General features: G+C 42.5%; 1 protein-coding gene across 11 annotated transcripts in view; it reads right to left on the bottom strand.

Moving 5' to 3' along the window:
* NBEA (neurobeachin) overlaps positions 1-23,516 on the bottom strand; it is a 670,094-nt gene that overhangs the window by 153,490 nt on the left and 493,088 nt on the right. For all 11 annotated transcript variants that reach the window (XM_053311836.1, XM_053311837.1, XM_053311835.1 and 8 more), the window contains 3 exons: positions 15,001-15,118; positions 12,015-12,117; positions 79-194 (listed from right to left, as the gene is read on the bottom strand). In XM_053311836.1, the coding sequence (XP_053167811.1) occupies positions 79-194; positions 12,015-12,117; positions 15,001-15,118 (337 nt within the window). The remainder of the gene's footprint in view (positions 1-78; positions 195-12,014; positions 12,118-15,000; positions 15,119-23,516) is intronic.

Here is a 23,516-nt window from a genome sequence, read left to right as displayed (position 1 = left end):
GTGTATTCTATCAAGTCATGGTACTCAGGATTTTGACAAACATAAACATATTATGAAGGATTAAAGAGACAGACTTACCTGCTATAGTATTGAGAAACATCAAGTATTCAAAATTGGAAATCTCCCTTCTCTGCCACCGCTGAGTCATGTTGGATGATTTATAAAGTTGGCGGGGAGTGGCCAGAGAAATTCGCCTAGGAATTAAGTGGAAAAACCTCCCAATTATTCTGGGCTTTACTTCTAAATTGATGCTTCAGAGCCAACTTATTAATAACATTATCAGACTCTAGATTATTTACTCATTTTTTGTGCTAGTATTGAAAAACACTCTATTTCTGATTTTAAAAAACATTATTGTTACTAGAAACTTGATATTATACATACAATTATTATAACATGAATATTCTGATACCAGTCCACCCCCATTCCCAGTGTGGATTCCCTTCATAACTTCTCAACTACTCTTCTCAGCTACTAATCTTGGGAAATAAAAATCAATACAATGGGATTCCATTAGACAGTAAAGCTTGTGAATATGAAATGGGGGCATGCTCATGCAGGATTCTGTAATTGGCTGGTGAAGGTGTGATCAGGGCTACAATGGTGTCAAAGCTGAGCCCCAGAATCTGAAGTGTTTCTGTACTCTTTTGTCTTGTCTATCTAAGTTCCAAATGCTTCTTCCAACTAAAATATCCCATTTCCCTCCTCTGTCCTCTTTTCCATTCCCTTATGCTCACCTGCTTGCTCCCAAGTCCCCTCCCACTCCTGCTCTTCCTGCTCACTTCCCTCACTCTCTTCAGTACGTGACTGGCCGGCAGTGCTTGCTCCCAACCTCCTTGTTTCCTGCTCTTCACTCTTTATCTACCTGGCTTGAGGAGAAAAACTATGGTGCCAATATCCTAGAAGCATGGGCCATGTTTCTCTATATCAGTTCTGTCTTGTGGAAGATGTGGGCTGGTTGAGGAGTACAATAATGAGTCTATGGTGCTAGACTCTTGGAGAGGTGGGTGAGGTGTATTTAGAGCAGTGCCATTTTGTGCAAATCATGCTGCCCTAGAGAAACCTCTATGGATCTGATGCTACCGACTATTTTTAGCCAGCCAGGCAGTTGAAACAGAATGAAAAGACAATGGTATCTCCTCAGAATGAGGAGACAAAACAAATCACCCCAGATTCTGATCCAAAAAATTTGGAGATTCGGACCTCCATTTTGTGGCCAAAGTGGGTTGGTTGGTGGTGCCCAATGGGTGGAAGCTAGAAATTGGGGAAAGGGGTGCTTTTTAACTTTTTTCTGAAGTTTGTGCATTTTTAAAGCTTCCCCCTTAGGAAATAATGGGGAATTTCAGCAGCCCCATAGCTCCACTTAGGGGACACCAGGGTGGCCCAAAGTGGGTAGTGGTGTAGTGCACATAGGGTGCCAAACACCCCCAGAATGACAAGCCCGTGGGGGCACTGGGTTTTGTTGTTTTCAATGTCTGAGGTGTTCTGAGACCTCAGACATTGAAAACAATAAAACCCAGTGCCCCATAGGCTTGTGGGTTTGTTGGCACCCTATGTGCACTACACCGCAACCTGCTCTGGGCCACCCTGGTGGCCCCCACATGGAATTATGGGGCTGCTGAAATCTCCATTATTCCCTATGGGGGGAAGTGTAAAGACCCACAAAGTTCAGGGGGGAGATTAAAAATCACCCCTTTCACCAATTTATTTGAAATCTGGGTGGTAGCAAGCACTCATTGGGGCACTACCACCTGACCCACTCTTCTACCTCCGAAACCCCTTATCTGCCCTGAATCTGCCACAAAGACATACCGACTTCAAAAGATTATTTAAAAACACCTCTTTGCCCAATTTCTTTGAACTATGAGTGGTAGCTTCCTTGTACCCATTGGGCACTGCCACCCACCACAACCCGCTCTGGGCCACCCTGGTGCCCCCATGCGGAGCTATAAGGCTGCTGAAATCCCCATTATTCCCTATGAGGAAAAGCTTAAAGACATGCCAACTTCAAAAATTCTTTAAAAATCACCCCTTTAAAAATTTCAATCTCTTTGAAATTTGGGTGGTAGCTTCCACCCTTTGGGCATTACTCCCACCCCCACTCTTTTGCACCTGGAACCCCCCCCCCGCTTCCTTCCAAATCTATTCAGATTCAGAAAATTGGGGTGCACACCGAATCTGGGGTGATTCGGGTGTGCAGATTCGGATCCAAAACAAATCAGGGGTGATTCAATTCAGGTACGAATTGAATAGAAAAAATGAATTTTTGCACATCCCTACTTGCAATGTAAAAAAATCTACTTCTTAATTTAGATGTAAAGTCGTTGCCTAGTTTAAGTGAATTCTATAAATGGAGGACATTCCAAATACTTTATAATGCCCACACCAAAAACGTGGACGTTTTGTAAAGGAGTTATTGTATATCTCACAAATTTAATAACAATATGATGCTATTTAACTTAATTTACAGCCACACATTAAAGTATTTTAATCTCTATTTCACTTATAAGGAAGAAAATCAGTAGACTGACCTATGTTTCCCTGGCAGCTAGAAATAATTCTTAATGTTATGGTTTCTTTTAAGTAAGTTATAGATCAGCTTTAGCACCTAAGCAGGCTGAAATACTGTACTACTTTCCTCAAACCAAATGCAAACTGAGTTTCAGCTAACAAAGTGGGCTGCAAAACCAAAAATGGCATCTCTGGTTTCATATATATTCCATCCAAGATACATGAAATAATTGAGTCACTCTGCATGGCACTGGCCAATCTCAATAAGTATGTGTCCAGATACAGACTTCAGATAAAATGCTAACAAGTTACAGAAATCAAAGGGCAGTGTGAACGATGCTTGAAATGAAAGACCATAAATCTGGAACTGCTGGGCATGTTAAGCCTCATCCGGAGTCATGATTTTTTTATACACATGAGGAGGACCTCCTACTCCCAAGTAGTTCCATTGGTTACATTGGATGCCCCCCAAATTTTGCAGGCCAAAGAACCCACAATAATTTAATATTTCACTCCAGGGAAGTGAAGTAGTGACTCCCACACTTCAAGGATGGCACCCTGTACCATGCATGGCTCACTGACAATGTGAGTTCTCAGCTAAGAAAAATGAACAAACCCCACACTAATGAGGATCCATACTTCAGGATCTCAGTTCTCAGCATTTCAGCTGAAAGGACACCCTGTGACTGACCTGAAGGCAATCTGGGACCTGGTCAAGTGCATTCTACAGGCCAGCCACCCACAATAATCTCATCTTTTGGTTGGTTCCTAGTCAGCTGTCCTGGGCACAGAGTTCCTGAGTACACACACTGATAATGTCTTCTGTCCTTCGAAACCAAACACAGATTACAATGCTTTCCTTTGTGAATGTGGTTGAATCTCTGGGGGTATGTCTGGCTTCTGGTGTCTCATAGTGCCTATACACATCAACCACTTGCTCAGGAGAGCCTCTGCCAGCTATACATTCAGGAAAACATTATCCCCCACCACAATTCTCTGAGGGTAGGTTCAGACGAACATTGCCCTGCGCACATGAGAACATCAGGTCCATGGTAAGAACAAACTTGCCCTGATGTCACTGGCAGATGTGCCAATGCGCTCTTTGCACATCCTTCAACTGTGAGAGAGGGATGCTCATCTTAATTACTCCTCTACATGTGCTTCTGGGGGTTTGTCTAGTTCAGTTCAAGACCAGGACACCCCGGTCATGCAGGTGTCCATTGTGCATGCACAGCGGCCTCCAAAATGGCCACAACAACAACACAGAGGCCCTTTACAAAAATTGTAGCTAAATTTTTCTATATTGCCATTAGGTTAAGGTCCCAATTAAGCGCTTAATTGCGAGAGCTGTTTATAGTTTTTAAGTAATTTATTATGAGTGATTGTATCTTGTTTTATTGATTGTTGTATTGGACATATTTGTTACTTCTATTTTTGCTGGCCAGTGGCTGTAATAAAATTGATGATGATGATGATGATGATGATGAACACAGAGGCCTGGAATGGGCTGAAAACTGCCCAAACTGGGCTGTTATGATACTGGGGAAGGTCGGCAGTGGGAGCGGAACCTCCAAAGGGCTTAACATGGGAATGGGATAGTCACCACCCCAACACAGGGAGCCTATTCATTTTGGGGTAGTTTCCTAAGCTGTGTCATATTTTTATTAATAAGATAAATATCATTAGTAGTGAGGGGCCATCACTGCGGATATATCGTGTACCAGAGTGTAGGTAAGAGTGTGACAACAAGAGCATAGCTGAGAGTAGGGGTGTGCATTTTTTAATTTTCTTGTTTCGATTTGTATCCGAATCAAAACACCCCCGTTTTATTTTGTACCCAAATTTTCTGAATCCGAATCAGCCCTGTTTTGTTTTGTAGCCGAATTTTCTGAATCTGAATTGATTTGGATTTTTAAAAAGGGTCCCAGGGCAAAAAGAGTGGGTGGTGGTGGTAGTGTCCAATGGGTGGAAGCTACCACCCAAATGTCAAAGGAATTAGGCAAAGGGCTGATTTTTTGTGAATTTTTTAAGTTTACACATCTTTAAGAATTTTCCCATAGGGAATAATGGAGATTCCAGCAAATGTATCACTTCAAATCAAGGGGAAGGGATGACCCAGAGAGGAGTGTGGTAGGTGGTAATGACCAATGGGGGCTAATTGAGAATTATCTCAAAAGATTTAGGAACATAGGAAACTGTCATATACTGAGTCAGACCATTGGTCTATCTAGCTCAGTATTGTCTTCACAGACTGGCAGCAGCTTCTCCAAGGTTGCAGGCACCAATCTCTCTCAGCCCTATCTTGGAGAAGCCAGGGAGGGAACTTGAAACCTTCTGCTCTTCCCAGAGCGGCTTCATCCCCTGAGGGGAATATCTTGCAGTGCTCACACATCAAGTTTCCCATTCATATGCAACCAGGGCAGATCCTGCTTAGCTATGGAGACAAGTCATGCTCAACCACAAGACCAGTTCTCTTCTCCATTGGGCAAAGGGCTGATCTTTTGTGAATTGTTGAAGTTTACGTGTGTTTTAAGATTTATCCCATAGGGAATAATGGAGGTTTCAGCAGCCCCATAATTCCACTTGGGGGGCACTGGGGTTTCTCAGAGCGAGGGGTTGTGTAGTGCACATAGGGTGCCAACCACCTCCATACCCAAAAGCCCTTGGGGTACTGGGTTTTGTGTTTCTGAGGTGTTCGTTGTAGATTCTCTGGTAGCATATGAGATTTTCAGTGAGAAACAAGAACCCACTCTCATATGCTACCAGAGAATCTACACTCAGAACACCACAGAAACAACAGAACCCAGCACCCCATGGGTTAGCAACCCTTCCCCTGGCCAATGTGGGGTCAGTAAAGAGTGGCAAGAAGCAAAAGAGCCAATGGGGAATAAGGAGGGAATTGTCAGCCGGTCAGCCCATGATTTAGGTCACTGATCAGAAGGCTGGAAGGGTGGGAAATTCAAAGAGATGTCAAACACAAAATGGAGACTGACTCAGAGATCACCACAAAATGGAGGTCCGAAACAACAAAACGTTTTGTAGCCGAAACACGGATGTTTTGTTTCATATACAAAACTTTTTGATCTGGAAAATGGGTGTTTTGTTTTGTCTACAAAACACCCGAAACAGGCTGTTTGGGGTACAAAATGTTTTGTATCCGAAACATTTCGCACATCCCTAGCTGAGAGTTCAGCGGCTTGCTTGTTTATGTACCTTTACGCCGATGGGGGTGGGAATCCACCCCCAAATCCAGATGAGGATTAAACTAATGCTTGTTGAATACTGTTGCAAGTGGCCAGCTGAAAGTGTATGTTCAAATGCTTGTTCATACGTATTTGGAACTGAGGTGTGTGGCATTATTTGTGGAATTCGTAAACCAGTTGTCAAGAAGAGGCCTTTTAAACAGAATGCATATAAGCATAGCTGTGGATACAGATTTCTGGTGAGATAGGTTAAAAATGTACTTATCTTTGTGTAAAACAATAACTTATAAATGCATATTTTCGGTCTTTACACACCAGTGCAACAAAATGCTATATAAGACTACTGCACAACACACATTGGCCTCTGTAGGGAACTTGTCTCTGTGAGTTCCACAAGACTATTCCATGGCTGTGGATTGGGTTGAAGCCGTGTTCCCTCTAAGGCATGTGCAAGTGCATGCACTCACAAGAGACCCCCCCCATTAATAAAATAAAGCTATTTTATACAGTAAAACAGTACTGTAAAATACTGTATGTGTGTATATATAAATTTAATGTGGATGTGGATTAGATAGTTGTAGAGTAGATAACGTTGCTCAGTTCAGAACAGAAAAGAATTGGGGCAACCTACTTATTTCTAGGCATGGTTTGCATCTTTTATGGAATTTTACTGTTGTATGCTAACCTCTGTTTTGATGGAACATGTTGCAAAACAAATCTCTTCAGAAAGCTCCCTACTGGTAGGATAGCTGAAGAAATTCAGAGTGTGTGAATTACTGTGGCAGAGTCAAATAAATTATGCACAGTAAATTGGTTCCATGCCTGCATGTTTCAGATAATGTAGGAAGGACACAACGCTATGGTGTTTTGCTAAATCTGCCCAGCTTTGATCAAGTCATACTACCTTTTGGATATGCTGCCATAAAAGTATATATGGAAATGTTATATTTATTTTTAGAGAAGGGCAGCATCTCAGCAGACCAAGGAATTCCTCAAGCACTTATGTGCCAAAAGGCTGTCTGTGAGAACTGACCAGTGGTTCCAATCCCAGTCTAAGTGCAGAACTTCACCGCACAGCAGTCAACCACTGAATGAATTCAATCAGTCCAATAATGTGGGTAGCAATGGACTGATTTGATGCACGGGCCTAGAGGGCTTGGGGGTCTTACTTGGTGGCAATGCAGTATGGTTTTTCTTTCTTTTACTGAAGAAAAACTAATGCCTCTGTGGGTAGCAGCAGCAGCTTTTACAAGCACCAAGTTTCTCCCTGGCAGCTGTCTCATAATGCCCAAGGAAGGAAACAGTGTCCTGGCATTGCACCTTTCCCCCTGTACATTACTTGTGGGGGGCGGGGGGGGATAGCCATACTGTAGTAATGCACCAGGGAAAGTATGCCACAGGGAAAGAACAGAACATGATGCTGCTTCCTTCCTCAGGCCATTATGGAATGGCTGCCAAGGAGAAAAACGGTGCTTTTAAATGCCACTGCTGCAGCCCACAAAGACAGCAGATTTCTTTAGCAAAAGAAAGAAAAAAACATCCTCAGTAAGGCCTCCAGTTCAATCCAGTGCAGAGCCTATCAGACAACTTGGCATTGGATCAGATTTACTCAGTCAGAACTGATACAAAATTGGCCAAATTGGATCGGATGAGCAGGCCAATTCAAAGCACAACCTTAAGGCACCACTGCAAGTGGCATACATTTCAATGGGACAGTGGGGAACATTGGTTGGTGAACTGTGTCCCATGAGTTAAGAGAGTTAAGAAAATCTCTTCCAACTAACAAAGATCTATACCACTGTATTATCTACCTTTATGGGGTGTGTTTTTTCCATGCAACAAAATCCGGAGACAAAGTTCTATCTATATATTCCAGCCATTTCCCCTTCATACATTTTTTGTTCAGCTGACAGTAGGCATCAGCAAGCAGTCACCCGCATATAACATTTACGTGGATGCATCCATTTTAGGTTCAAGAAAAATCTTGCAACCAAGAGTCTGTGCAAACAGCCTGGGAAGTGGGACCATACATACCCTGCACTATTAGTATTCTTAATGATGCTGCATTTCCCTTTAAGGCAAACAGGAAGAGGCTTTAGGACAGAAGGCATGTCCAAAGAGACTGAGTAACCACACCCTAAGATGCAATCAAGGCAAGCACCAAGACAAGTAATTAAATTTGGCATACCAGAGCCCTTTTCTTTGGTGCTCTATCTGAATAGTCATTTGGTTGCTGAATAGCAACCTCCACAAACATACATTTATTTTTATTTTTTATTTATTGTTAAATGTGTATACCGCCTTTCATTAAAACAATCCCAAGGCGGTTCACACAAAAATTAAAAACAAGACTATAAAAATGACACAATTAAAATATTAAGCTAAAAAATAAAACAAGTCTGACTAAAAAGATTTAAAATACAAGCATAAGAACTGGACAAAATACAAAGAAGCAGCAGTAGAGACAATCATATAAAAGCCTGGGTAAAAAGCCAAGATTTAACACGCTTTCTAAAAACTGTGATGGAGACCGAGGAACAAATAGCCACCGGGAGAGCATTCCAGAGTCTGGGGGCAGCAACAGAGAAGGCCCTGTCCCGCATGCACGACAGCCAAGCCTCCCTCATTGTCGGCACCTGGAGCAGAGCCCCCTCAGATGACCTTGTCAAGCAGGCAGCAACTCTTGGGAGCAGGTGGTTCCTCAGGTATCCCGGGCCCAAACCATTAAGGTCTTTAAAGGTCAAAACTAGCACCTTGAATTGGACCCGGAAACAAACTGGTAGCCAGTGCAGCTCTTTCAAAATGGGTGTGACATCTCCCTCAGCCCCCCACTCCCCACAATAAAGATTTGCAACCCTTCTTTTCTTATACTTTTCTTTTCTTAAACTTGGTAGAAGTTCCCAGAAGCAAAACCCCATATTGTGGCTTCTTATGTGGGCAATTAAATTTGGTGTGCCAATGCCTATGTCTGCCCACTACTGTTCTTGAAGCCTTGCCTGGCCAGCTGCCTGTGTTTGCCCTCAAACCCCCTTCACCCTTTAAACTGAATCACTGTGACGACTGCTGAGTCACAACCTTGAAATGAAATCACAATCCTTGGGCGATTCCTTGAGTGGACATGTTGGTGGGCCCAAGACTGCCTTGGATCTCCCTTGGTCTCTCACAGAATCACTGGAGTTGGGTCACTGTGCTGGTGATAGCTTCCTATGTTTAGTAATATAACACAAAAGCACTGTGCTGGTGTGTTCTCCTAGTTTTGAAACTACAGGTGAAACTCAGAAAATTAGAATATCGTGCAGAAGTCCATTAATTTCAGTAATGCAAATTAAAAGGTGAAACTGATATATGAGACAGATGCATTACATGCAAAGCGAGATAAGTCAAGCCTTAATTTGTTATAATTGTGATGATCATGGCGTACAGCTCATGAAAACCCCAAATCCACAATCTCAGGAAATTAGAATATTACATGGAACCAAGAAGACAAGGATTGAAGAATAGAACAATATTGGACCTCTGAAAAGTATACAGTGTACTGTGCTTGATTGGCCAGCAAACTCGCCTGACCTGACCCCATAGAGAATCTATGGGGCATTGCCAAGAGAAGGATGAGAGACATGAGACCAAACAATGCAGAATTGCTGAAGGCCACTAATGAAGCATCCTGGTCTTCCATAATACCTCATCAGTGCCACAGGCTGATAGCATCCATGCCACGCCGCATTGAGGCAGTAATTGCTGCAAAAGGGGCCCAAACCAAGTACTGAATACATATGCATGCTTATACTTTTCAGAGGTCCGATATTGTTCTATTCTTCAATCCTTGTCTTCTTGATTCCATGTAATATTCTAATTTTCTGAGATTGTGGATTTGGGGTTTTCATGAGCTGTACGCCATGATCATCACAATTATAACAAATTAAGGCTTGACTTATCTCGCTTTGCATGTAATGCGTCTGTCTCATATATCAGTTTCACCTTTTAATTTGCATTACTGAAATTAATGGACTTCTGCACGATATTCTAATTTTCCGAGTTTCACCTGTAGGTTTTGGGTAAGCACCAGTCCTTGGAGCCCAATCACAATCTGGCACCCCACTGCCTCTTTGGCTCCCACTTTGACAGCATCTTCACAGATAAGGCCTTCGGACTTGCCAGATGAGTTATGTATGTATGTATGTATGAAAAGATTTAATATACTGCCCAATCCACAGACTCAGGGCGATGTACAAGGCAAGAACAGCATCCAAGATTAAAACAAAAAACAAAAATTTAAATTAAAGGGCAAACACCTGGCAGAAAGAAATGTCTTCCATAAAGATTTAAAGGCTGAAAGGGAGGAGGCAGACTGAATTGGTGGTGGTGGTGAGTTCCAGAGCAGGGGGGCAGCAACAGAGAAGACCCTTCCATGGGTCCTAGTACTATGGACCTCTCTAAGACCAGGGACCGAAAGAAGGGCACAACCTGAGAAGAGCCACTCCTTTGGCACTGCACTCAAGGCAACAGATTTTAGGAAGGGTATCGTTTGCTATCACTTCTCTCTCTACCTTCCTACTGAATTTCCCACTTTTGATTTTGTAGCCAACCACAAGGCTTTTCAAGCCTCTTCCCTCTCTTTCTTCCTCCCTGTTTAGCAGCCTTCAGTCCTGCATCCATTATTATTACCAAATACCCGAGTTCTGCATTGTGCTTCTACCAAATAAACCTTATTTATTGTCTTTTCAAACTCACTGCCTCTGACTGTCTAAATTAGTTATTCTAAAGATAGTAATTAACTAAAGATAGTAATTCTGGGCACAGTCTACAGGGCAGATAGCCACATGCTTCCCCAACTAGCAGAGTTAGCTATGATAGGGAAAGGTCTTCCTCTAGCATCCTGAGCAATTCCCCCCTCTGCTTAGTTTATTATTATTATTATTATTTACATTTATATCCTGCTCTTCCTCCAAGGAGCCCAGAGCGGTGTACTACATACTTGAGTTTCTCCTCACAACAACCCTGTGAAGTAGGTTAGGCTAAGAGAGAAGTGACTGGCCCAGAGTCACCCAGCTAGTATCATGGCTGAATGGGGATTTGAACTCGAGTCTCCCCGGTCCTAGTCCAGCACTCTAACCAGCACTCAAGGCATAGCTGTAGACATGTATAGGACATGGATTCAAGCAAGCAGGGTAACAATTAAAACAATAAAAAGTTCACAATGTGTCATGTATTACCTAACAATTTACACAATTATTGCCACTGTAACATCCTAACATACAATACTGATGATGGCGGGCTGGTTTGGGATTCTCTTAATACACTGTTTGAAATGGGGTGGGGAACCTTGGCCCTCCAGCTGTTTTTGAACTACAACTCCCATCATCTCCAGCCACAATTACTGGGGATGGTGGGAATTGTAGTTCAAAAACAGCTAGAGGGCCAAGGTTCCCCACCCCTGGTTTAAAACATAGTGGCTGACATCCAGAGCAGTCATCAGCATAGAGAGGCTGCTCTTAACTCAGCCTAAATGTTGCTGAGTGGCTGTGTACAAGGGGAGGGAGCAGCAATTTCTGATGCTCTCCCTTACCCCGGTAAGTGCTCTTTGCCTTCCAAAAAGATGTCCCTTTGGGTCGTGCAGCCCCAAAGCACTTGCAAAAATTGCTCCTGTGTGCATGTTCTGCTGCTTGACAACAATCTAGAGGATTTAAGAACAGCCTCACTGTGTGGGAATGCAGCTCCCCTGTGACCCCCAATGGATGCTCTGGCAGTCAGCCAGTCATCATATTATATAAGTAACTTAATTATAATTATTTGTATATAATTATATAATAATTAATATAATTATTAATTTTAATACTTTGTTTTAATAACTTGTTTTATGAGACGGTTTTATTGTGTTGTGGACTTTTAATCTGTTCCCCCCACCCACCCACACACTTTTTAATATTGTTTTACATTTTGTACACTGCCTAGAGCTCAACAAACAACTAACTTTAAAATCTGCTCTGTTAATTCCAAACTGATAACAATGCCAGAACACCTAGCAATAATCCTGTTTAACAATCGCAACTGAATGAACTATTCCCAAGGAAGAAGTCACCTGAGAGTGAATTCACATGACAGCCACAAGCTCTTAAATGGTACTACTTGAATGTAATACAATGGTTCTGTGTCTATGACACATGATAGATGTTCCACATAATCATGCTTTCATGCGTAATTATCACATGGCAATCTTGTGGGGCTCCACTCTGAATAAAGCTATAACAGCTATATATATATAAGCTATAAAGAAACAGAAATTAAAGTATATTACATTACCTTGCTTGTGGCAAACCATAGCTGGTTCCCACTCCAACACGAGGTAAGCTGTACACAACTTTTTTGACTGTTGCTTGGTCAGGGAAATTGAACATTACGGAGGCTGTAATACAAAAGGAATTCAAAAATTAGAAAATGACTCAAGTGCCAAGAGATTTTTTGTGTATGATTGCAGAATATCCAGTCAAAAATATATGAAGAATATATGAAGAAAAAGAGGTAATCTGACTACAAGCTTAACCTATGAACCATGACTCTATGGGTATTTGTTTCTGTTTCAAGTGCTGATTCAAAGCTCAGTGGAGATCTGATGCATTTGAAAAGCTCTATGAAAGCAGGGGTTTCCCCATTCACTTCCATGCTGGGCAAAGGTCTGTTCACACTGAACAGAATGAGAAAGCCCTGCTGATTTGGAATTCAGTGCCCACACTTGGAGCCCCTGCATACAACCAGGAGATATCCCTAGGGATGTGCACGGAATCGGCTGGCCCAGTTCGGTTCAAGTCCAGACCGGACTCGAACCTGACTGGACCAGTTCGGTCCAGCACCCCTGAGAACCCCCACCCCAGTCTGGTTCGAGGGGCTTCCTCTGGGCCATGGGGGGCTGGGTCCGTGAAGGTTCCCCCTCCCCTTTCCCCTCCCTGTGTTGACCTTGTTCATCACCGCTGTGGCCTGTTTTAGCCCCTTTTCCAGCTCGTTCTGGCCTCCGTATGTTGGCGTGGTGGCCATTTTCTCCAGTCTCACAGAGGCCATTTGTGCATGCGTGGTGGCGGAGAAAATGGCCACTGTGCCATTTTTTAAAAAATGGCCACCACGCAGGTGCAAATGGCCTCTGTGAGGCCCTGGGCCATGACAGGTCTTGCAGCGGCCATTTGTGCATGTGCGGCGGCGGAAAAAATGGCTGTCACAGCAACATACGGAGGCCAGAATGAGCTGGGAAAGGGGCTAAAATGGGCCGTAGCAGTGTTGAACAAGGCCAGCAGGGGGAGGGGGAACCTTCACAAACCTCCGCCTAGAGGAAGCCCCCTGAAGGGGCAAAAGGTAAAAAAAAATTACAAAAAAAATAATAAAATCACGAACCCCCCGAAACGTCGAGGTGTGTGTGTTTCAGTACAAGGTCGGACCGAATGGGGGGGCGGGTTTCAGTTTGACCCCAGAACCGTTGAACTCAACTGGTTAGACATAGAACCGAACCCCCTTGAACTGTTTGCATATCCCTAATTATCCTATGTTCCAAGAGAATCCATTTTCTGGAAGAAAGGAAAAAATGCAGCTGTTTAACTTTTCAGTGGACAGAATTCTTGCCAGGTGCTTCAAAACTCACCAGGAATGCTATTAAGAAGGGGAATTACATTATCATTTTAATATTCTTTTATGGTGACCTGGTTGGATTATCCTTATTTGGTACAAAACGGAATGTTGCATGAGTACAGGTGGGTGTTTGGCATTAGGAGCGGGGGAAGGAATTTGTTATTTGATTTCATTTGGTGGAAATGTTTTGTTCTATGTATTTATGAGACATATGTGTTTATGAGCAACTATGTATTTATGAGACATATATGAGTCCTTCTTCTAAGGACTCAGAATGGCATAAATGGTTCTTCCTCCCCCACCGGCACCCTCACAACAAGCATGTGATATAGATTAGGCTGAGAGAGTATAACAGGCCCAAGGTCATCCAGTGAGCTTCATGGACGAGAGGAAATTTAAACCTGAGTTTCCCTAGTTGTGAATAATGCACACAGGGGCGTAACTATAATAGGGCAAGGGGAGACAGTTGCTCCCCAGAGGTAAATCACATGACTGACTCCCCCAACTGCGCACCCGCCCAGGCTTCCTTCAGTTGTATTCATCCTCCAGAATTGATGTGGGTGTTAAGACCTGGAGCTACCAGAACAGCATGTCTTTCTCTAGTACCACTGAATGACTTGCATCGTTCACAAGTTACAAAACCTTTAAAAAAATAATTTAGGATGAACTATTGTGGCACATAGGATACACACACACACACACACACACGCTTTTTGTTACCACTATTCAGCCTCATTTAAGATTTCTTTACTTCATAAGCTGAGCTTCAGTGGAGGGGGGGGGCATTTTAAAATCTTGTCTCTGAGCCCACTCCAACCTTGCTACGCCCCTGAATGCACAAGGAGTAGCACATGTTGTCATTATTTAAGGCTCAATCACAGGGAAACTTCTGCCAATAAAATCATCGTCTGTACAATAATTATTGTATTACTTGAAGTGGCCCATGTGTTATACAGGTTTAGGGGGGCAGAGCAAGGTTTTCATCTTTGCAAGGAACTAGTAAACTAGCTGTGCCCGATACACGGGGAAGGGGTTGAGGACACAATTTTTACTTCCCTTCCCTTCCTGAAAAAGCCCTTATCATTGCCAGGAATATGTCCTTGAGAGATGCTCAGCCCTTAGGGACATATTGTGGTGGACACCCCGGTTGAATTGGGACCAGCACTAAGAGCCCAAAAGGCTAAGCTTAGGCCTGTATCTGGAATCGTCATTTTGCGAGAGACTGAACTTTAGCTCTTCAAAATGCCCTTATCATTGCCAGGAATATGTCCTTGAGAGATGCTCAGCCCTTACAGACATATTTCTGGCAATAAAAATCACATTTTCATCCCCCTCCCCACATGCTGCACTGTGAGGCAAGTCTTGAGCACAGGTAGGAGCTTGATAGAGCAGATCTCTTGCTCCACTTTCCTAAGGCTGTGTAACACATGGGCAAGTGATAATTGCAGAGTGGGATTTTCTTGGTGAGCTTTACTTGTACAGCTATTTACCAGTCCCTTTCCTCCTCGGGGGCCCAAGTCTACAGGTTTCTTCTGCTTGGAAACAAAAATGTAGTCCAATTTAGTAACTGGACAGGAAAACTGTCCAAATTAGGATGCCATTTTCCAGCATGACCAATATTCTTTTAAACCTTGCATGAAGAAATACTTTAAATAAGTAAAATAATTAAACATACTTCTGTTTGCCATGAACACCTCCAAGGCTGTATTCTGAAGAAGGTAACGTCTTGAGAAAACAGCTCGAATTTCGCTGAACATCCATTTTCCATGAAGGCCTTCTGTATAAGCAAGAACCTATATAGATATATAAAAGAAGATGTATTGATAGCTGATTTTGGTGCTACTAGTAGAAGTCAATTTAATTTAAGACATGTTTGCAAGTTATTTTCCCTTGATATTCTAGGGAATAATTACGCTGTGGTATATTATCATTTCCCCCCTCTCCTCTATGTTTGCTGGACAGAAAACATATCACAAATTAAATTTTAATTTTAATCACAAATTAAAAGCTAACTGCCTGCCAAAACTATGAAGAACTGTCATATGAATAATCAGTTAAATATCCTAAAGGGACTGGAAGGAACATAGGAAGCTACCTTATACCAAGGCAGATCATTGGTCCATCTAGCTCAGTATTGTCTAGATTCTAGACAATACTGAGCTAGATGGACCAATGATCTGCTTTGGTATTAGGCAGCTTCCTATGTTCCTAGCAGGACGACCAAGGCCATCTCAACCCCACAGCATGCCTTAAAGCTAGTTTAAATAATCAGTTTCCTCCAAGACCGCTTGGAGCTGGTCAGCCACCACCCTCTCTATCATCTTACCCAACCATGGGAGGTTGGAAACTGGCCTATAATTATCCATCACCAGGGGTTCCAGAGTGGACTTCTTAAGAAGAGGTCTAACCATTGCCTCCTTCAAACAAGGTGGCATTCTGCCCACTATGGGTAAGGTATTAATATCAACTAGGCTAGTTGCAACAATCTCCCTGCAAGATTAAATCAGCCCTGTTGGGCAAGGATCCAAAGAATAGGTGGTAGGCCATGCCATTCCAAGAAGCTTGTCCACATCCTCCAGTGTCACAAACTGAAACTGAGCCAATCTATTTTGCAAGATGGATTGCTGGACACCTTCCTAACTGGCACTGCAGAAATATTGGAGTTCAGATCAGCCCAAATGTGAGATATTTCATCTGCATAGAACCCATTGAATGCATCACAGTGAGACATGTTTCTGGAAACAGATTTGAAACAGTTTTGTTAGGGATTTTAAATTAAACCCCTAACAATCCAGAACAGCTCTGCTGGATGAGAACTTGCAGATGCTTATACACAGGATAAAATTGCTTGCTTATACACAGGATAAAATTGCTTCCTTGTTGCACATATTGCCACAGTATAGGCCTTCAAATGGGCTCCATTCTGCATCTTATCAAATTCAAGATGAGTTCTCCTCCATTTGTGCTCCTGTTGTCTACCTTGCTGCTTCAGCTCCTGTAGCTCTTCCATATACCATGGAACTAACTTTGAAGTGGGTCAGAAAGGATGCTTAGAAGCAATTGTGTCTCTTGCCCTGGCAAGTTCCCTGTTCCAGGGTATCCACCAGGGCATTGGCAGAATCACAAGCAGAACCAACTCTTCAAGGCCCTTTGGACTCCTATCCTTCTTCAGCCTTCTCGGGCAGACCATTCTGGTACCCCAACAGAATCCCCAGTCTGAGTCCCCAACCTAAGGTACACATACTCAATATAAGTCAATTCTCTCACAGGGATCCTGGTAAAGGAGATGTTATTTTTATGGACCACAGCCTCTCCACCACCCCTACTCAGCAACAGAGTACCCTGGGGAAAAGACATTGGACCCACACAGGACCACTAGCCTCCCCTAACCAGGTCTCAGTTATAAAGCCAGGTCGGGTCCTTCATCCATGATCAAATCATGGATTTTTTTTTTTTTTTAAGTACATTTATATACTGCTCCATACAAAAAAGTCCCTGGGTGGTTGATTTCGATCTTATTTTGTAGTGACCTGGCATTACAAAGGAGCATGGCTAAGTTCAGTGGGGAGTTGGAATTACTCCCCGAGGCCTGAGAGCCGACAGGGCAGCCGAAAGGGACTGTTGTTGTTGTAAAGGGACCTTACTGTTGTTGATCTATGTGGCTTATTTCAGAGTGAACTAACTATCTAGTCACTGGGTCTTGCAAGGCCTTTGTCTGCTAGATTAAGGAGTTTTCTAGCATCAGATATCTTCTCCTGTGATTGTAATTACACACTGATCATGTCACCTCACAATATGCTTTGATAGATTTTTTGTTTCCTTTGATATATGATAACTTAATACCACATACCTGTATGCAAAACTTGTGGTAATTTTTTAAAAAGGAACTTTTCACTTATATATAAGGTGTTTTGGTTTTTTTCCTTTTTGGTTAAAACTAAGTATTTGACATCCTTAGAATAAATTAGACACACACCAAAGGACTTTAAATGCTAAGAATGTAGATCTAGGAGTGCATGGTATTCTGCATATCACAACAGCAAACAGCCTTAGAAATTCAACTGAAAAATACCTTGTTGCTGCAGATAAGCACCAAAATCCAGAGATATGTTAGATGTGAATATTTCTTGACATGCAGTGTAGTTTATATAAGTAATTAAATACTGTGCACTAATGAATAAAAATATAACACATTTTAAAAGTTGAGAAATGAGGGAATAAACTACAAATATTAACAATGAAAAGAGCTGATCCAGAATTTTTTTAAAATGGCACATATTTTCTCTTTCCATAAAATGTGTGCGGAATACACCTCTTCATGTTATGCATTATATATATATATATATATATATATATATATATATATATATATATATATATGGAAACATCCACATAAATGCATAATAGGCAGATAAAATGTGGCAGCATTCTTAAACATAGATGGTGAAAATCGTATTCATTTGTTTAAGACAGGGAAATAATAAACATTGGAATTCCTTTTTAAAAGGGGGAAAACATATTTAGCTTGAAAGCAAGACCATATAAACTGAATAGCAGCTCAAGGTTTAATTGCCATACTTGGTATCAGGAAGGAATTTTCCCCAGGTCAGACTGGCAATGACCCTGGGTTTTCTGTTTTGCTTTCTCTTGCAGTGTTTAGACTTGAAAGCAATCTTGAACTACTCTCCTTGTAGGCATCTTTCTTCATTGTACTTGCTCCCTGTACATCATGCTACATTGTGGGCTGGATTAGACAAAGAGATTGATAGGGCGCTGGTGGTTGGATGTCTCTACCCTGTGACAAGGGGTTTGATTATATCATCTTTAATTCCTTCAAATGTTATGTGCTGGTGCAGATGTAATACTCATTCCCCTTAACCATAGTTAAGAAATTGGAGCATCTCAGGAACGCATGCTTCCTCTTGACTTAATTCTCCTCTTCCTGCTTAACTGCCATTAAGGGAAACATTGGCACTGACTTTAACCATGATTAATGTTAAGCAGGGTTTCCTTTAACCCAGGATCGCAAATCCACTTTAAACAGCCACAGGGAAGCAATTCTCATGCCAATGAGATAACATGAGAGGGCAGCACAAAATATTCAGTTCTGTAGTATGTATATCTGTACATTAACTATAGCACCTTTAGATGTGCGATCAAGGAGAGGAGAAGGATATTGGTCAGTTGAATTGGCCCCTGTATAAAGCTCCCAGAGAAGGATTTTTACTGGTGTCTTTGCCCATTCTAGGATATCAGATTTTTAAAAAGTGTGTTTCCTTCTGTCTGATCAGGGGGGTGGGAATCATCTACTGTATTGAACTTATTTGCAAACTGCCTAGAGCTATCTGGGTAAGGCAGTATACAAAGCTGCTAGACAGACAGACAGACAGACAGACAGACAGACAGATAGATAGATAGATAGATAGATAGATAGATAGACAGATAGACAGATAGATAGACAGATAGATAGACAGACAGGACAAATTTATTTTCAGGTGTATCATTTCAAAGCAGACACACTATATGCAGTCTAATGTAGTTCCCTGTATTGGAGATAATCATGATCATTCTGCTTCTTTTGCCTTGATTTTATAATATTTTAAATCAAACATAACAATTGTTGCGATTCATTTAGTTTTGTTTCCGATCAGTTGTGATTTTACACAAATAAATGTGAACTGAACTGCACATAAACTAGCAACTGTGGACTTCTGTGCAGTCAATAAATTCAGCAATTCAAGAAATACATTGCATTTGGATGCACTGATTGACATCCTTAGGAAGTGTGTGTGCTTTGATAGACTGCAGGGGCACGATGAGATCTCACACAACTCCCTCTTTCCCCCTGCACACACATTGTTGTGCAAGAGCCACTAGACTTCTGGGAGCTGCTTGCACTCTGGAAGGGTTCGGCAAGATTGGAAACATGGCACTGATCCTCAGCAACGTGTTTCTGACGTTGCAGAGTCCTTGCAGAGCACGAGCAGCACTCAGATATCTAATGGTTCTTGGGCAATCATGGGCACACAGGGGGAAAGGGGGAGTTGTGGGGTGGTGGTCTCCTGTCGCACCCCTGCAGTCCCTTGAGGTGTATATACTTTGCTAGTCAGGATGTCAGTCTCTGGGGCTATTCCCACAATCGGGAAAAATCGGGCTAGGAAAGCCTAGCCCGATTTTTCCCGATCGTAGGAACCACTGGGCTCGGCTGCGAGCCCGGTGGTTCCTAGGCGGGTAACCCGCCTAAGTGCCCCTGCCCTTAGCCCGGGGTAGCAGAGCGAGTGCTTCGCAAAACTGGGCTCCCTGATTGTGAGTAGCCGCGGCGTGGCTCCGCACCGCGGCAACTCGTGAGTAGACCCCTGACCGGGAGGCAAAAAGCCACCTCCTGGCTCCGGGGGGTCTCCCTAATATGCCCTTTCGTGCTTGCGCAGGGCTTCCAGGGGCTTCCAGGGGCCACATGGCCCCCGCTCCCCCTAGCCCCTGCTGGCTCCAGCAGGCAGAACTCTGTGTGTGTGTGTGTGTGTGCGCGCGCGCACGCGCTATCAAGTCAATTTTGACTCCTGGTGCCCACAGAGCCCTGTGGTTTTCTTTGGTGGAACAGAGGAGGGGTTTGCCATTGCCTCCTCCTGCGCAGTATGACACCTTTCAGCATCTTCCTATATTGCTGCTGCCCTATATAGTACCAGTGGGGATGTGAACCAGCAACCGTCTGCTTATTAGTCAAGCATTTCCCCACTGCACCACTTAAGGTGACTAGAACTGTCTGTAAACCACTTAAAAAAGATGACTCATAGAGCTGAAAGGCACCTCAGACTAAGATGAGAGGACACCTGTAGCATGTCTTTGCAAGTCATGTCCACTGAAGTGGCTTCCTGGAAGCCACCAACTCCCAGAAGCTCATTTAGCCAGGGGATACAGGGCACCTTCATTTTTGTCACCATTTTTACTTCCAGATGAGGAGCTTAGTTGAGGACTGTCATACTTTGTTAGCTCACTCTTGATGGGAGGTTCACATGACATTGTCATCCATCCATTGTCAACCTGTACAGCCCTGCATTTAAATAGTCACATTTATTAATACAGAAAATCTGACTTAAAAACAAAAAGAAGAACAGTGGTAAGCTGTACAATGACTGCATGGGTAAACTCGAAGGAGAGGAGAGCTGGTCTCAAGGATAGGAGAGCTGGTCTTGTGGTAGCAAGCATGACTTGTCCCCATAGCTAAGCAGGGTCTGCCCTGGTTGCATCTGAATGGGAGACTTGATGTGTGAACACTGCAAGATATTCCCCTCAGGGGATGGAGCCGCTCTGGGAAGAGCAGGTTTCAAGTTCCCTCCCTGGCTTCTCCAAGATAGGGCTGAGAGAGATTCCTGCCTGCAACCTTGGAGAAGTCGCTGCCAGTCTGTGAAGACAATACTGAGCTAGATAGACCAATGGTCTGACTCAGTATATGGCAGTTTCCTATGTTCCTAACTCCTGCTAGTGCTACTATTCTGTTTTTTTGGAGTGGCTTTGATGTGTGACATTGTGAAGTGGGGACTGAGCCCCATCATCACACTTCTACATATCTATGCCAGAGGACATGATTCCATTTCCTTTGCTTCCTGACTGCCATCAGCAGAAGATTTGTGGGGGGCGGGGGCAGGGGCAGGGAGAGACCATACCATTGTCCTATTTTTAAAACCCAAAATTGTTTTGTGACAATGTTGTATCAACTGACTGATAATACTGCATTATCACCCATGTTAAGATTATTTGGGCAGGAGTGATGGGGGACATCAAAGCAGCTGTGGATCAATACTGTCTACAGGGCACAAATCATCCCCCCCCCCCAAAAAAAAATTCCTTGCTGAAATGCACACAGGACTACCTGCTGTATCTCACATGCCCAGCTACGACATAATCACAGGAGCAAAAGTGGGAAGAGGGTCAGTCACATCATCTATGGACCACCTACTAGTGTGGATGGAACACAGTGCTATAAAAATGCACAAAAAGATGCCGGTGTGGAAGTAGTGATGGAATTCCACTTACAACTCAAAGCAGGGAGCAATGATTGGGTGGTGCTACAAGGCACGCATCCAGGAAGCCCCTTTATTACTATAACCTTAACCACTGAAATGTAATGTTGTTCCTCTGCCTGTGTGTGAGAATAACACCACTAATGCTGTCACAAGAGGGTGTCAAGCCTTACCAAGCAGAGGGAGGGGCCAAACTCATCCTTCCACTTTCATCACTATGTCTACTGTCATCTTAGGACTCATTACAATATTATAACTGTTATCCATTCTAAGCCTTTCAGGGGACAGGGTGGCCCAGAAATATGAATAAATTAACAAAGAGTACAAATGTTGGTTTCCACTATTTATACTTGTTTGCATATTCTGCCATATGTTAACAAATAGAGATCAGAATAAAGCATCATCTTATGCACTACTGATCTTAAACATCCCCCCTCATTCCCCCCTTTTGGAGTTTCTGCATCTGTGTGCCTTCCAAATCTTGAAGATTGCATAGTGCATGTTATGAGCAGGTTTGGGAGTTCAGACCCAATAACTAAAGCAGCTGCATTTTGTCTTATCTAATACTGCACACAGAGCTATAATTAATACTAGTAATGGAAGCACTGGGCCTAAGGCAATGTAATAAAAACTATTATTCGAATTAACAGAAACTTCTTTCAATGTTTATGATCTATTAGAGAGCCTATGTTCCTTATCTTCAACTATTATTAGTCAGTACCAGTCTCATTGCTGATTGCCTTTCCCCTGTGGCTATTCTCTGCCTATACACTGTTGGCAAACATAAGGGTATTGTGCATATGGCTAAAGATGGTTTCCTTATTTGACATGCACAAAGAATCCTATTCTCAAATAAACTAGCATCCACATACTCACAGGAACAAAAAATTCTTAAGCCCAAGCTAAAAAAATAAAATAAAATGTAATATATAATCTTTAACTTTTTAGCATCAGGCTGGGTTGATTTCACAGCAGCCTTAAGGAGAAAATCCAACACATACCAGATGACAATTGCAAACTAATCCCTTTCCTGCCTTCTATTTCTTTTTATGAACTGCAAAGCAAGGTCCAAGAGACAGCCTCTGAAGCATCTCAAGTCCAGTACATGCCTTTCAAACCTAATCAAGAGGGTATAAAAATGTATATAGAAAGATGAAAGTGCCTTTGCCTTTGTAACATATGGCAAAAAAGCAGGAAAAGGCTGAAAGAGATGTTCCATAGGGGAAGGTTAAGTCTGATGCTAATGCTTATTTAAAATGGTGACAGTCTGGAGTAGTGAGCCTTGCTGGGCTGCTTTAATTTCTCTCTGGAATAGCTCTCTCCCAACCTTCTGCAGCACATCAAAGTCTCTGGAGCTCAATTAAAATTGGATTATATTGAAATGCTCTATCTATGGGACTGTGTGCTCTCTAACACTTTTCTTTCGGTAATACTCTAGATGACAAGTTGCCCATCCCAATTTAAACAGTTGTCATAGAGACCACAAACTAAAGCAGCAGTAACTAACAATACAAAGGAAAGGTAAGTGCTCAGATTTCTATGAATGAAGGGGTTGGCTTTCAGCTGCACTGGATATACCACAAGCCATTAAATGCAACTAACATAAAAGGCTGTACTGTAATATGCCAAGCAGCTTGGCGGAGAGAAGCAAAGTAAATGATTCCAGTAAAGAATTTCATTTGTGTCTTGATAGCAACCCTGTAATTAGACAAGCATTTTGCATGTGGACATTCTTCCACTACTTAAAATATTCAAAATTAATAGACTCTCTCTAAGGATCAGCACTGAAAGTAGTATATAGGCAATAGCCAGTAGTCAGTAAATTGAAGAAGTCAATAATTACTTTCTAATTACTAGTTTAACATGATTAGAATAATTACTAGGCACAGTATTTCAATATGGGGTTATTCAGTTATTTAATAAATATAGAAGACTTTACTTCCATGTGAATATATAAAATGGGAATTCCTTTCTTCAGTTGCATGAAAAGTATGATATTAACAGAGTTTAGCTCCATTTATATATATTTCAATGTGCCCTTTGTGAAAATATAGGCTTTCAACATGTGTTTACTTATTTGAGTTTATATCCTACCCTGTTCCAGAGCCTCAGGTCAGGCAATCACGTTATTCAGCACAAGATGATGCTCATCACATGAAATAATCATCATACT

The sequence above is a fragment of the Hemicordylus capensis genome, chromosome 3 (genome assembly GCF_027244095.1).
Source record: "Hemicordylus capensis ecotype Gifberg chromosome 3, rHemCap1.1.pri, whole genome shotgun sequence".
Classification (NCBI taxonomy): Eukaryota; Metazoa; Chordata; class Lepidosauria; order Squamata; family Cordylidae; genus Hemicordylus; species Hemicordylus capensis.
This window is presented reverse-complemented; position numbering and strand designations above follow the sequence as displayed.